Source organism: Xenopus tropicalis, chromosome 5 (genome assembly GCF_000004195.4).
Source record: "Xenopus tropicalis strain Nigerian chromosome 5, UCB_Xtro_10.0, whole genome shotgun sequence".
Lineage (NCBI taxonomy): Eukaryota > Metazoa > Chordata > Amphibia > Anura > Pipidae > Xenopus > Xenopus tropicalis.
In genome coordinates, this window is record NC_030681.2 from 69444792 (window position 1) to 69457942 (window position 13151).

General features: G+C 36.7%; 1 protein-coding gene across 12 annotated transcripts in view; it reads right to left on the minus strand.

Moving 5' to 3' along the window:
- The window catches only part of epb41l2 (erythrocyte membrane protein band 4.1-like 2), a 77778-nt gene that overhangs the window by 23120 nt on the left and 41507 nt on the right, over positions 1-13151 (minus strand). For all 12 annotated transcript variants that reach the window (XM_012963685.2, XM_012963681.2, XM_012963679.2 and 9 more), the window contains exons 7-12: positions 11085-11303; positions 10471-10558; positions 10198-10350; positions 8948-9045; positions 6802-6974; positions 4794-4960 (exon numbers count right to left, since the gene is read on the minus strand). In XM_012963685.2, the coding sequence (XP_012819139.1) occupies positions 4794-4960; positions 6802-6974; positions 8948-9045; positions 10198-10350; positions 10471-10558; positions 11085-11303 (898 nt within the window). The remainder of the gene's footprint in view (positions 1-4793; positions 4961-6801; positions 6975-8947; positions 9046-10197; positions 10351-10470; positions 10559-11084; positions 11304-13151) is intronic.

A 13151-nucleotide genomic window follows, 5' to 3' on the forward strand; every position in this document is an offset into this window, starting at 1 on the left:
AGGGTATACTTTTACATGTTACAAGTAACCACAAGCTGTGTAGAATACAGTGGTTTTAGTACATACAGAGAAAGATAAATAGGGGATCAAATGCTATTCTTCTAAATCCTCTCTAAAGAGTGAATATGTTGCTGGATGAACAGGCACAAAAGGACATTTATCAATGCACAGATATATTTCAGTGCAGCCTGTGCCACTGCACCTTGTGCCCAATATAGTACAAAGTATGAGGTGCAACCCTGTACATAATGCTTGTCATAGGCAGGTGGTAAGTACAGGTCCTTGCTTTGTTTTTTTCCCCATTGGGAATCTCATTGGGAGATCACCCTCCATACTAGTTCATCATGCAAACATGCAACTGAGTTAGCAACAAGTCTGCCCTTTCATAAATACAGCATTGCCGTTGTTCATATAGCAAAGTTCTAAGTGTAACAGCATTGTTTGCTTCATACTTTACTGTTATCTAGAATGCAGCTGTCAGTCAGGTAACTGTCATATGCATTATGATCTTATTGTGTGCACAACACAGGTACCTACTGTCAGGGTTTACTTCAAAAGAATTCTGGGCACACACACCGAGGTGGGACACCCTGTATGGCCACATTGGCCCCTCCCTTGTGCATGTGTGGTGATGCTGGGGGGGGGGGGGGGGTACTGCATGGTGAGGGGCACAGGAGCCTGAAGACTAGGGATAGGTAGAAGAAATACATGCCTTGCACCCCACCACCCTGTGCCATTGCACCCTAAGCAGGTTCCTTCTCTGCCTACCACTAGTTCGGACCTTATTCCCATAGCATTCACTGACTGGACAGATAGCATCTGCCTTTACATATATAAGATTTTCTCCTGTTCATAAGCATCTTTGGAATTTGCTCATAGGCTTTATAAAAGAGTTTTAAAGTCTTGCTGTAGAAATAAGCCTACTTTTCCTTTGGCAGAAAGGTCTATGGTAGTTTTGTGTGCAATAATACGAGATACAATATGGCATCAAGAAATAAGTATGAACCTTTCTGTAGCTTACAGATGGGCAACATTCATGACATTTTATTTGAAATGAAAGGATTTATATTAAAGGCCACAATATAGACAATATTAGTCAAATTTAAAAAGGGTTATATAGCCAAAGATTCAAGCAAGAATTACATTTAATTACTTGTAATTAAGAAAATGAAAAACACATGCAACAGAAAAAGAAACCAATGTGGTTTTTCTAATGATTGCAGATCAAAAAATAAGGCTAGATTTGAGGAAATCAGGGAAACAAAAATTTAGAAAACCTTTACAAAGACACAAAAGCGCTCTATAAAGTTCAAGAGGCGAGTATATTAAAAAAAAAAAAAAAGGACCTATTTAAAACCCTTTAAATTGCATTATAAAAAAAAAATTTATGAAATCAGCATTCCATTTTAAAAATTAGGAATAGCCACAAGAATGTATAACTGGGCAAGAGTGAAAGGGCACAGGACACAGACAGAGGCCCCCACATATATCTCACTATAGGCTGAATCTCTCTACAACATGCAGCAAAGAGAATTTTGACATTTCTGCAAACATGCAAGGCATGGCTCCTAGCTGCCAACCAATGTAGTGTTTTTGTGCACTTTTTACACATTGGCATCTTCTATTACAGGTCCTATATCAGTGACTGCAGGGTCAATGGAAAAGTTAATCCACAGAGAAACTGACAAACTATATAGTACACATGATGCCTTCAGTGACTTTATTGATTATATGCTTATTTTGCAACCCTAAGGAAACCATCTCCTTCCGACCTAAATTATACTTAAAAAACACAAATAGGGGTATAAAATAACAGTGTTCTTTGAGACAGCAAAGGCCAATTTACCATCAGTTTTAATTTACTTTCCCTGTAGGTCTAATGGAAATCTGACTTTTTTCTTTCAATTAACTTTATTTTTCCAAAGAATCTGTGAAGGCATTATTTGTCCCAGACTATAGCCTTCTGCCTTGCTTAAACAGCCATTGTCTCGATACAGGATGGCCACATGGTCTTTACCACAACCCAAGGAGATCCTTCTTAGTTTATAATCCAACTAATAGGAGCCAACAGAGGCATGGCCAAACTGCAGAGTTTAGCTATTGCGTTACACACCTGCTCTTCCTCTGCTTTATCATTCAGTTCATTGTCATAAAAGGAGTCAATTGAGGACGCCTTAGGCTCTAGGTAGCACAGATACAGAGCCAGAGGAAGGGAAAGAGTAAAAGAGAATGGGACAGAATGGGAAGCAGAAAGCAGTAGCACAAAGATCAAAAGAAGGGATGGGATGAATGAAGGAGATGTGAGGCGGAGATAGTTTTGAAGACCATAGGGGAGAAAAGACAGGCACATTTCTGGGAGACTGGGAAAGCGGATATATCCATTTTCATCAAGTAAGGAAGGAAATTTTGATGGAAAAAACTTGCAAAAGCTAAGTGAAAACATGCCACACTCTACTGGCTTACTATTAAAGCACAATTCATTAGAGTTAACGGCTAAATAAGAAATATCACTGGCAATAGCAGCAGATTCTGATAAGCAAGCTTTAGAATTATCCTCACAAGTCATATTTGTATTCCTTTGGCTCCCTTCCAAACTATAATTTACACTAGTAGATAATGTGTGAAGTAGTTCCCCCTCTGGATCTACAGTGTCTGACACAATGTCCATCTCCAGGATGGCTGGCAGGTTTGCGGAAATGTTATGATTGCTGAGAATGGATGATAGTGAAAATGACTGACTGAGCTACAGCAACCCATGCAGCAAAAGGTGAATATGATCACATATTAAATGTTGGTATTTTTTTTAGAACAAAAAAAAAAAAAAGTGCAGAGAAAGACAAAAAGAGATAGAAAATATTAGTTAGATATGCTTTACCATAAAAGCATGGTTTGTTTACTCAACTATATAACTTTAATGTGAAAGTTAGTTTATACAGCTAATGTTCACAAACAAGGTATATTTTATCTTCCAGAGGTCTCCTTTCTTGTGCTATGACACATCATGTGCATAATACAATCATCATCATATACTTTGAGAAACCAACAAGTTATGTAGCTGTGCACATAAATAAATTCCAGTGCCTGTCTCTGATTGACAGTTTACCTTCTTTATTTTATTTTCTTTTGAAACACAAAGACCAATTACAACTGGAATGTAAAAAGTAACTAACAAGGGAGTGGGAGAAGGGTGTTAAGTAGTGTATCTTTTTTTTGCACATGGTAAAGTATTTTGTACAATGTTACCCAGTAGAGAAAAACTTGATATAAAAGCATAACAAAAGGTGATACCATTGTAGGCTAAAATCATAATCACTTTTGGAAAAATCACTTATTGCATAAACCACATTGGTGCAATAAGATGCATGAAGTGAGGACAACTCACCACCTGTTTATAGGGTTGCCATCTTTTCTGCAAAAGAAAAAAAAACTGGCCTAGTGGCAACCCTACTGGTTTACCATAAATAATTAAAAACTGGACACACTAGTAGGACAATTTTTAATAGCACTAACCACAGCCCAGACAACAATTTTAAAGCAGAAAATGAAAAAAAATATGTGGGAATACAAACTTATGAAAACCTTTAATAGGACTGAATTTAGACTACAACTACAGTCATATGTAATCTATTTCACACTTTAGGTCTAATTAATGCCTAGCCTGGATCCTCTTTGCATAACTCACCTCCCCATGAGTGTAATCTCTGCTTGCAATCCAAAATAGCTTTGTTCTGATCAGCTTTGAATTAGGCCTGAAACGTTTTGAAAGCTTGCTGTGATTTTCATATAAATTGCCCAATGACGGTATCCCCTTTACACCACTTTTGTTATGCTTCATATCAAAAGTTTTACCCTGTTACTTTTTTGCACATGAAAAGAACCAAGTAAAATTTCAGTTTAGGACAATATTGCATTTGTCATAAACAAATCTGACCATGTGCAAGTTTTTTCCAATCCTTTGGTCCCCAAAGAAAAATTCAGGCATTTGCAGAGGTTAGGATATCTCATTTGCACATGCACTGATGTTAGGCAAGGTGAAGAGATTGATTAGCGTTTAGAGAAAAGATAACTTAAAGATTGGCTAAAATTGTGCACTGATTAAATGCTCCTTGTACATTTTCCTTAACGTTTACCTAAATATGACTGATACCTTGCATTCTCCTTAAAGGAACAGTAACACTAAAAAATGAAAGAGCTTTAAAGTAATAAAAATATAATGCACTGTTGCCCTGCACTGGTAAAACTGGTGTGTTTGCTACAGTAATACTACTATAATTTATATAATAAGCTGCTGTGTAGCCACGGGGGCAGCCATTCAAGCTGGAAAAAAGGAGAAAAGGCACAGGTTACATAGCAGATAACAGATAAGTTCTGTAGAATACAATAGTGTTTTATCTGTTATCTGCTATGTGCCTGTGCCTTTTCTCCTTTGAATGGCTGCCTCCATGGCTACATAGCAGCTTATGTATATAAATTATAGTAGACTTTCTGAAGTAAACACACAACTTTAACCAGTGCAGGGCAGCAGCACATTATATTTTAGTTACTTTTATACACTTTCATTTTTTGGTGTTACTGTTCCTTTAAGCTTTAATTTAACAAATGCTATCAGAAGAAATTGTATAAGCCAAATTCATCTTTGATTGTCAGAATACCTTAGATTTATTTTATAAAGTTGAAACTGATCAGATATTGACATTAATGCACAATTGACACAGCACTACAAATACATATCCTTATCTGTGGACAGAAGAAGTTCATATTTCTATTAGCAGACTGGTTCATGCAATGCTTACCTTTGTATCTTTCTGAAGCAAAAACTGTGCACTTTTAGCAGGAGACACCTCAGCACCTTCTTGAATGGCCTTTTCTTGTGCCTTGACAATACCATCGACAGCATTATCAGCTTTAGTATAAGAATAGTCTTTAAGTAAACTCTGGTCTGTTGTGCCACCAATGGGTGCTAGTGAAAATAAAGAGTAGTTTAATGTCTTAAATGGGTGGTTCACTGGTAAGTAGGTTAACTTTTACCATGTTATATAATGGCCAATTTGTAGCAACTTTTTAATTGGTTTTCATTTTTTTGTTATAGTTTTTGAATTTTTTGCTTTCCCCTTCTGACTTTTTTCAGCTTTCAAATGGGGAACACTGACCCAGGCACTCAAAAAGCTATTTCTTTGAGGCTTTTTATTACTTGCCTTTCTATTCAGGCTCTCTCCTATTCATATTCCATTTCTCATTTAAACCTAGTCTAAATGAGACTAAATGTCTAGTTGTGAGGGTAATTTGAACCAGATAGCTGTTAAAATTCCAAATTGGAGCTGCTTAACAAAAAGCTCAATAATTCAAAAACCATAAATAATAATAAATATACCAATTTATTATCTCAATATAAATTAAATTATCTTGGGTAAGAAACTAAAAGTTCATTCCCCCTGGCTGGTTTTGAACCAGACAATAGTTATGGCAGGTACAGTTGGGATATTGAAATACCTTTTCAACATTTTTAACATGTTCTTTTGGCTGTTTTTGTTTTTATTACTGATCCTATTTAAAGGAGAAGGAAAGGGTTTAAAAGTTGACCCCATACATAGATAGGGCACATGGACCTGTAGCCAATTGCTCGAAAGGTACCAGCAAAAAAGGTGAAAAAATGTAGCACTCGCTTTTGGTTCTGAGCGCTCGTTTGCATCTATTGCGGCCGCCATGTTGGATATTTAACTTAGTCCAACATGGCGCCGCATAAGTTAATGCGAATGCGCGAACCTTCTCCCTCCCCTAGACGCGATGCTACAGGGCTGATTCTTAAATTCTGATGCAAATTGTACTGGTTTAAAAGCTGTCATTTACTAATAACTTGTCTTATTTACTAATCAGCCTTATATAGTAACATTTATATTGTATAAACAGTAAATTAAGCTCAGTAACTAATAGCAGCATAGAGCATGTGCAGAGAATCAGCAGAAAAGAAGATGGGGAGCTACTGGGGCATCTTCAGAGGCACAGATTGTTCCTTCTAAAGGGCTAGCGTTGCCTAGGGCTGGTGCAGAAGCCTAAAACATAATGTACAACAATTCTGTCCTACTTTTTTAGTTAAGCTTTAGTTCTCCTTTAGGACTTTTAGTTAGTTAATGTATAAACTGGCAAGTTGCTCAAAAATACATTTTCTTAATGAAAAAATGCTTGTTGGAATTCTCCTTTAAAGAAAATAGCCATGGTTTACTGTACTGTATACTTTATTGCTAGTTTTGTATTGACTTGTCTTTATTATACAATGTATTACATTTACACCAGTGCATGAAAGTCTGTCATATTAAATAACGATATGACTAAAACACTTTGCAAGTAGCTACTTTTTAATAGGAATGTGCGTTATTTGTCCACAAGATGGCACCAAAGCACTGTATAATGAAAATTCACCTATTATGTCATGTTTGCTTTTTGACTATAAAAAGCTAAAAGGAAGAAAACAAAGTACTTGTGTAAAGTAGATAGAAATATAAGACATATTAATGCAATCAGTGAGATAAAACTGTCTTTGTGTAATCACTACTCTGTGAAACAGTATGCGGTTTGTGTATTACTTATAACTGACAGAATCTATAAACTTAAAATTGTGGGAAAAAAAAAAAAGATAAACTATGTACCCTTGGCAGTTTGATATGACTGTTAATGATTTACTGAATCTCTGGCAGACAGACGAGGTGGATGCATATAAAGTAGAATCAACAAATCTTTTTTAAATGTTAAATTTCTTGACAGCACGTTATTTTAAATAAAAATTTAATTTAAATTAATTAATACCTCCATCAAGACTTCTGGACACACGTTTACTAGATGTGCGTTCAAAATATGGGGCCGGTCTATCTATCTTTATGCTGGCCTCTCTTGTCTGTGCCTGGGTGCGGCCGCTGTATCGAAACTTGGAACCCAAAGTCAAGAATTTGGCCTTCGGAGGTTGTGCAGGAGAGGAGAGCCTGTAACAGGATAGCTTTAACATAAGGTTGTAGAATAAGGAAACTAAAGGAGTTCGTAGCATGATCACACTGAACTGTATTCATAACAAATCAAACCAAAATTGATCTATAGGGACTGAAAAGTGTAAAATATAGCTGCAACAGGATATGTTAAAATAGCAAGATGGTATGTGATTACCTAATTGGAAACCAGTTATCCAGAAAGCTCCAAAATATGGGAAGGTCATATTCCATAGATTGCAATTTAATCAAATAATTATATAAATTTTTTTCTCTGTAATAATACAGCAGTAACATGTACTTGCTCTTAACTAGCATATAATTAATCCTTATTGGAGGCAACACTCTCCTTTTGTTTTTATGTTAAAATGATTTCTTAGTAGACAAAGTACTGTATATACTCGAGTATAAGCCTAGTTTTTTAGCACCCAAAATGGGCTGAAAAAGTCACCCTCGGCTTATACTTGAGTCGGGTGCCATGGGTCCCTCTAGACTAGCACCCTCTGTCTTTTGTTTGCAAATTGGGCCCCCTGCAACCAGACCCTGCAGTGCCCTGGCTCGCACCCAAATTCATCTTCATCTACCATCCTCACCTGTCCCATTCTGCACTAGACATTGCACTTTATATTCTATATAAACTATATACAGTTTTGAAGGATTAAGCTAAGCGGTGTAGTACTCTTAAGTTATAATTGTTAATACCATATTGTTTTTGTTGACCCTCTTCTCCACTTACAGAGCTCACTTACTGTTTTTCTTTGAAATAAATATTGAAAAATTTTTATTGGTATTTATTTTGATTATTGAAACTTAGCAGTAGCGGCTGCATTTCCCACCCTAGGCTTATACTTGAGTCAATAAGTTTTTCCAGTTTCCTTAGGTAAAATTAGGTACCTCGGCTTATATTCGGATCGGCTTATACTCGAGTATATACGGTATGTTGCTTCAAATTACAGAAAGACCTGTTATCTGGAAAACCCCAGGTCTCAAGCATTCTGGATAACAGGTTCCAAACCTGTACACATTGTGTACTGCAGTTGATTTGTCCCATGTACAGGCACTATTAGCTTTATATTGAACTGCATAACATTTTGCATGTGGACTACTAATGATGAACTCCAACATGCCATTTGTGTCCATTAATTAGCCAATATGTGTATGTTGTAAATGTGCTGAAAGTGTGGTTTCACTGTAAAAAAATTATTTTGTATGCAGTCTCTCCAAATCTAAAAACTTTATCAATACATATTGATATTTTTTTTTTAAAGGGACTTAGAGACGTGCCTCTAGTTGCTGTTCTTATATTCCTATCTTTTCATCCATTTGAAAGGTTGCCTTCCTAGCTGGCAGAAGCAATAGGAATAGAAGAAAGGCACTTTGGTGCCGTTCCACATCATTTATTAAAAAAAAAGATAAACTACAAAACCTATTGAAAAAGTGAACCACCCTTTCCACACATTACACTTGCATCCAAGAAAAATCCTCATACTCGATCAATGGCAGATACGTACTTTGCATTGTCAAAAGCAGTCATTAATATTTCAGAGATTATTACTTCACCTTTGCATATCGCACATTTTTTCAATATAAAATCAACATACAGGTGAAGCTCATTTATTGGCCATTTTGGGGTATAAATGTTACTACCCTTATAACATCAGAGAATGTGAGCAATCAGAAAACAACCATTCATAAAGAAGAATTGTTTTGGGCATGAATGGACTCTGTGGGAGATGTTCTTCCCGTAATTTTGGAATTTTTGAGATGTGTTTCCAGATAAGGGATCCAATACCTATACAAAATATATGCTGGATACATACCATGATGCACTAAAAAAAAAAAAAAACATTCATCATAATCTGATGTGAATCACATAGTACAATTTATCCCTAAGAAAATCTCTATTTGGGGAACTTTAGAATCAGATAATCATTGCATGTAACAAATGATTACAGAGCAGATGATTTAGTTACCTAAAGAATGTGTGGTGCTCCACGCAAACTTTCCATAACCTCTTTGCAGCTCGATGGGTTGGCAATTTAAAACCGATGGTACTCTCAAACTGTTCCATCTAGAACACAGCCAGAGAAATAAATGAAGCACTTCCAAGGTAGTTAACAAAAGAAATGGTACAAGCCATATGTGCCCAAATACCAAATATCTTTTACTTATACATAATAAAACAGGTTTTCTAAGTAAAGAATGACAACTTTTCTTTTAAAAAAAACCCTTTCTAGTTCCATATTTGTGTTTGCATTTGTGTGAGCGGTCTGGCAACTGGACCAAGGCCATCATTGTATGACTTTTGCATTAAGAAATTATCAAAACATACTACTTGCCATTCTGTGTTGTGTAATAGCGTTGCACGGGCCGGTCAGAACCCAAGGGAACCATTAGTTAGACAGTCATCTGTCCTTTTTGTTCCTGAGCCAATCCGGGAATAAACAGGTTCCCGTCACCTTACTAGCCTTGTGCTTGAGGTCACTGTCATGCTCAATGTGGAACATTTGTCCAAGCTTCAATTTTTAACAGACTGAAACTGGTTATCTGGCATGACTTTCCTGCATTTTGCACAATTTACTGTCCCTTCTCTTTTACCTAGACACCTTCTCCCTATGGACAAAAAGTAGCGTTTACCATAATGATTCCATCTCCTCACTATATTATACTATATATTGTTTATTAATAGTTCAGTACAGTACTGGAGTGCATAAAAGAAATGTATGGAACAAAAAATATCACATGACGGTCTTGAGTTAGCCAAAAGGCAAAAATTAACTGCTTGATATGGTAACAGATGCTGTGGTCAGAGCTTTTTGGTCAAAATTCAATGCAATGTGTGGTGCCCACACCACGAAAAACACCACGCCACACCTACGCTGACATACTGTGGTGAAAGCTTTATTCTGTGGGAATGTTTTTCATCAGAAAAACTATTCAAAGTATAGCATAGCGTGCATGTGCTAAGTGATATGAATATAGGCATCCTGGCATGATTTATTCCCTTTGGAGCTGCAAACTGGTATGTTGTTCATTCTAACTCTTCAACTAATTTTGCAAGTGTTTTTATATTGTAGACACAGAAATTTGTATATGTTGATAGGAAAAGCTATATGACAGCTTAGGGAAGCTATATTAAAATCAAACATTACAAGAAATTAATTTTATTCCATATAATAAACCATCGCTTAAACAATTTAATAAAGCATATTTTCAATCTTACCTCCCCTGGTCTCACTTTTATGTAAAAGTTGCTTCTTTTGTATGAAATTTTCAAGATTTTAGGCCAAGCAAAGCGGTTAATTCGCAGTCTGTCCTTGTAAATCAGCAGTCCATTTGAACATACACCAAGCATGATATCTACACCCTCAGAATCCTATAATGTAAACACATGCAAATATACGTTTTTTGTGTTCCTAGATCTTTTCTGCTGGCAGAAAAGGCACAGTGTGCCAAAGTATGTATTTATTTTAAAAATTGTTAAAAAGAGCATTACCTTTGCATAGTGTAGATCTACACCATACATAGAAAGTTTTTTGGCATTTTCTAAGAACTGAAGCTCTGCCTGTGCTGGAGTCAGGCCCCTACAGAAAAAAAAAAACTACAGAAAGATTAAAGGGAAAGTTTACCTTCACAAAACTTGAACTAAACATAATTGCTCTTAAAAGCACACACACTGTATGGGGCATATTTATTATATTGTGGAAGTAAACAACACCAGTGATGTTACCCACAGCAACCAATCAGATCTTTGCTTTGTTTTCTAACTTGTAGGTGACCGTTCAAAACAACTTGCTGATTGGTTGTTTTGGGTAATATGACAGGGGACGTTGACTTACAAACTAGAATAAATATTTTTGCAATATTTATTTTATTTCTGCAGTTAGATTAGATTTCTACAAGTTAAAAAACAAAAGCAAAGATCTGATTGGTTGCTGTGGGTATCATCACTGGTGATGTTGGCTTACGCACTGTAATAATTATGCCCTTATGTGAGCTAAGGCAGACAGAGTAATTTTGTTTGCTGCTGATCACGGCTATTCTTCACTGGGTGGCAGTGGTGGAGAAACACACCTTGTGCCACTACTTCAGAAAAAAAAAGTCACAAACCTGTGCGTTTTATGCAGCTCCACAATTTTATCTTCCATTTCCTTTGTCTGATTAGGAGCAAATTGAAAACCACTGATGTAGTCATCACTATGCTCACTTGTCTCATAATCTCCCAACTCAGCCTGAAGTGTGTAGGAACCAAGGATTGTGTGAGTCGCAAATGAACATGGTAGACGACCAGAAGAAACATCCTGACGGAGTTGAAGGCACAGCAAGTATCTATAAAAAAATAAATATATATATATATATCATATGAACAAGTAATTCCTTACACCATAAAAAAGGGGCGTCCTTTGGTAGGACTTACAAAATATACATTTTTCCCCCAACAGGAAGTGGAAGTGTACTCTTTTCTTATTGGTGTACACACTGGAGAGGTCCTTGACCCTTCTTCCCAACTTTAATTTAGAGGCAGCAGAGAGTAAGACCCATGCAGCACAACTTCCATTGCATGCCATTTTCTCACTTTGTTGCACATCATTAATTGTATTGCCAACAGGATTAATTATGTGCAAATGTATGAGCTGAAAGGTTGTCAACTGCCATCAGCAGTTACATCATCAATGAAGATAAGTGTGTCAGGACCTGTGTGTCAGGGCCATACATGCCCAAGCCATAACACCCCCACCATATTTAACAGATAAGCTGGTATGCTTTCGATCTAGGACAGTTTGGACCTTTTTTTTGGTCTCCACTTTCTCCACTGTTGCCATCACTCTGATACAGGTTAATCTTGGTCTTGTCTGTCCATAACACCTTTTTCCTGAATTCTGCAGACTCTTAACTTTTTCGCATATTGCAGTGTAGCCTCTGTATTTATTTTCATGAAGTCTTCTGCGGATAGAAGTCTGACAAAGACACACCTACCTCCTGAAGAGTGTCTGGCATTAGCCTTAATTATTGTTTTTCAACCTCTTAATAGCTTCCTTGAATTTTGGCTAAAGCCACACATAGCGTATGGCGCATATATTTTTGTCAAGCCGAAAAATGCTTGCAGAGAATACGCTCTATATGCTTAAAATATTAAGCATTTCTCGTGTTTTTAGGCAGATATTGGCTACATGTGCCTACACCAGAGCATATTCAGTTCATTCAGGTGCAGACACAGGTAGGGGGATTTTTAAGCATATGGAGTGTATTCTGGGCAAGCTTTTTTTTTTGACAAAAATATGCGCCATACGCTACATGTTGCATAAGCCTCTCTCTTCATGTTGAACAATGGCAACTACAGACTCCAAATGGTAGATGCAAGCCTAGGTATCTTATCCCTTCACTAATGGAGCAATGCAGCACACCTGAGTAACACCTGTGAAGCCAACTGTCCCAATCATTATGGTGCCTGAAATGAGGGGGACTATGTATAAAAAGTTGTAATTTCTACATGGTGAAACTGAAGTGTATGCAAATAACTAAGTAAAAGTCAGGAACTTGCACTTTAAAATCTTACACTGAGGAGCAGACGGGTAAAACAAAGAAAATGTTTATTACTCCAAAACAAACCCTGAAGAAGAATGCCATTTAGTGTTCGAACGCTCAGAGCGTATTTCGGCCGATTTTTTCAACTTTTTCATACGCCAGGGCAAAAAATTCGGGAAGGTTCTGCCACTGTTTACAATCGTTCAGTACAAAATTTCGTGACTTTCGGATCGCCAATACAATATTATCGTGCCTAATACGATTTTTTCTTAAGCATTTTCGTGATATTTGCGATCAGAAATTATCGCATCCAATCCGAATTTTTCCCATTCGGGATTCGAACTCATGTTTTAATAAATCGGCCCCTTAGTGTTCGAAACGTTGGATTAATAAAGGTTTTTTGTTCTTTTTTAAGTCCCTGTGTGTGCAGCATTCTATAGTCCAGCAAAAGAGTGCCTGGGTGCAGTATTAAAGATCAGTATAATAAATGTAGAAATGAATGCCACACTTACAGGACTTAATGAAAAGTAAAAAGTTTGTTTATTGTTACAAACGTCAAACTAACGTTTTGGCTGTCTCCACAGCCTTTTTCAAAGTGAAAACACAACACACACAGCCCTACTAATAAACCCAATCTGGCACCAAAATATG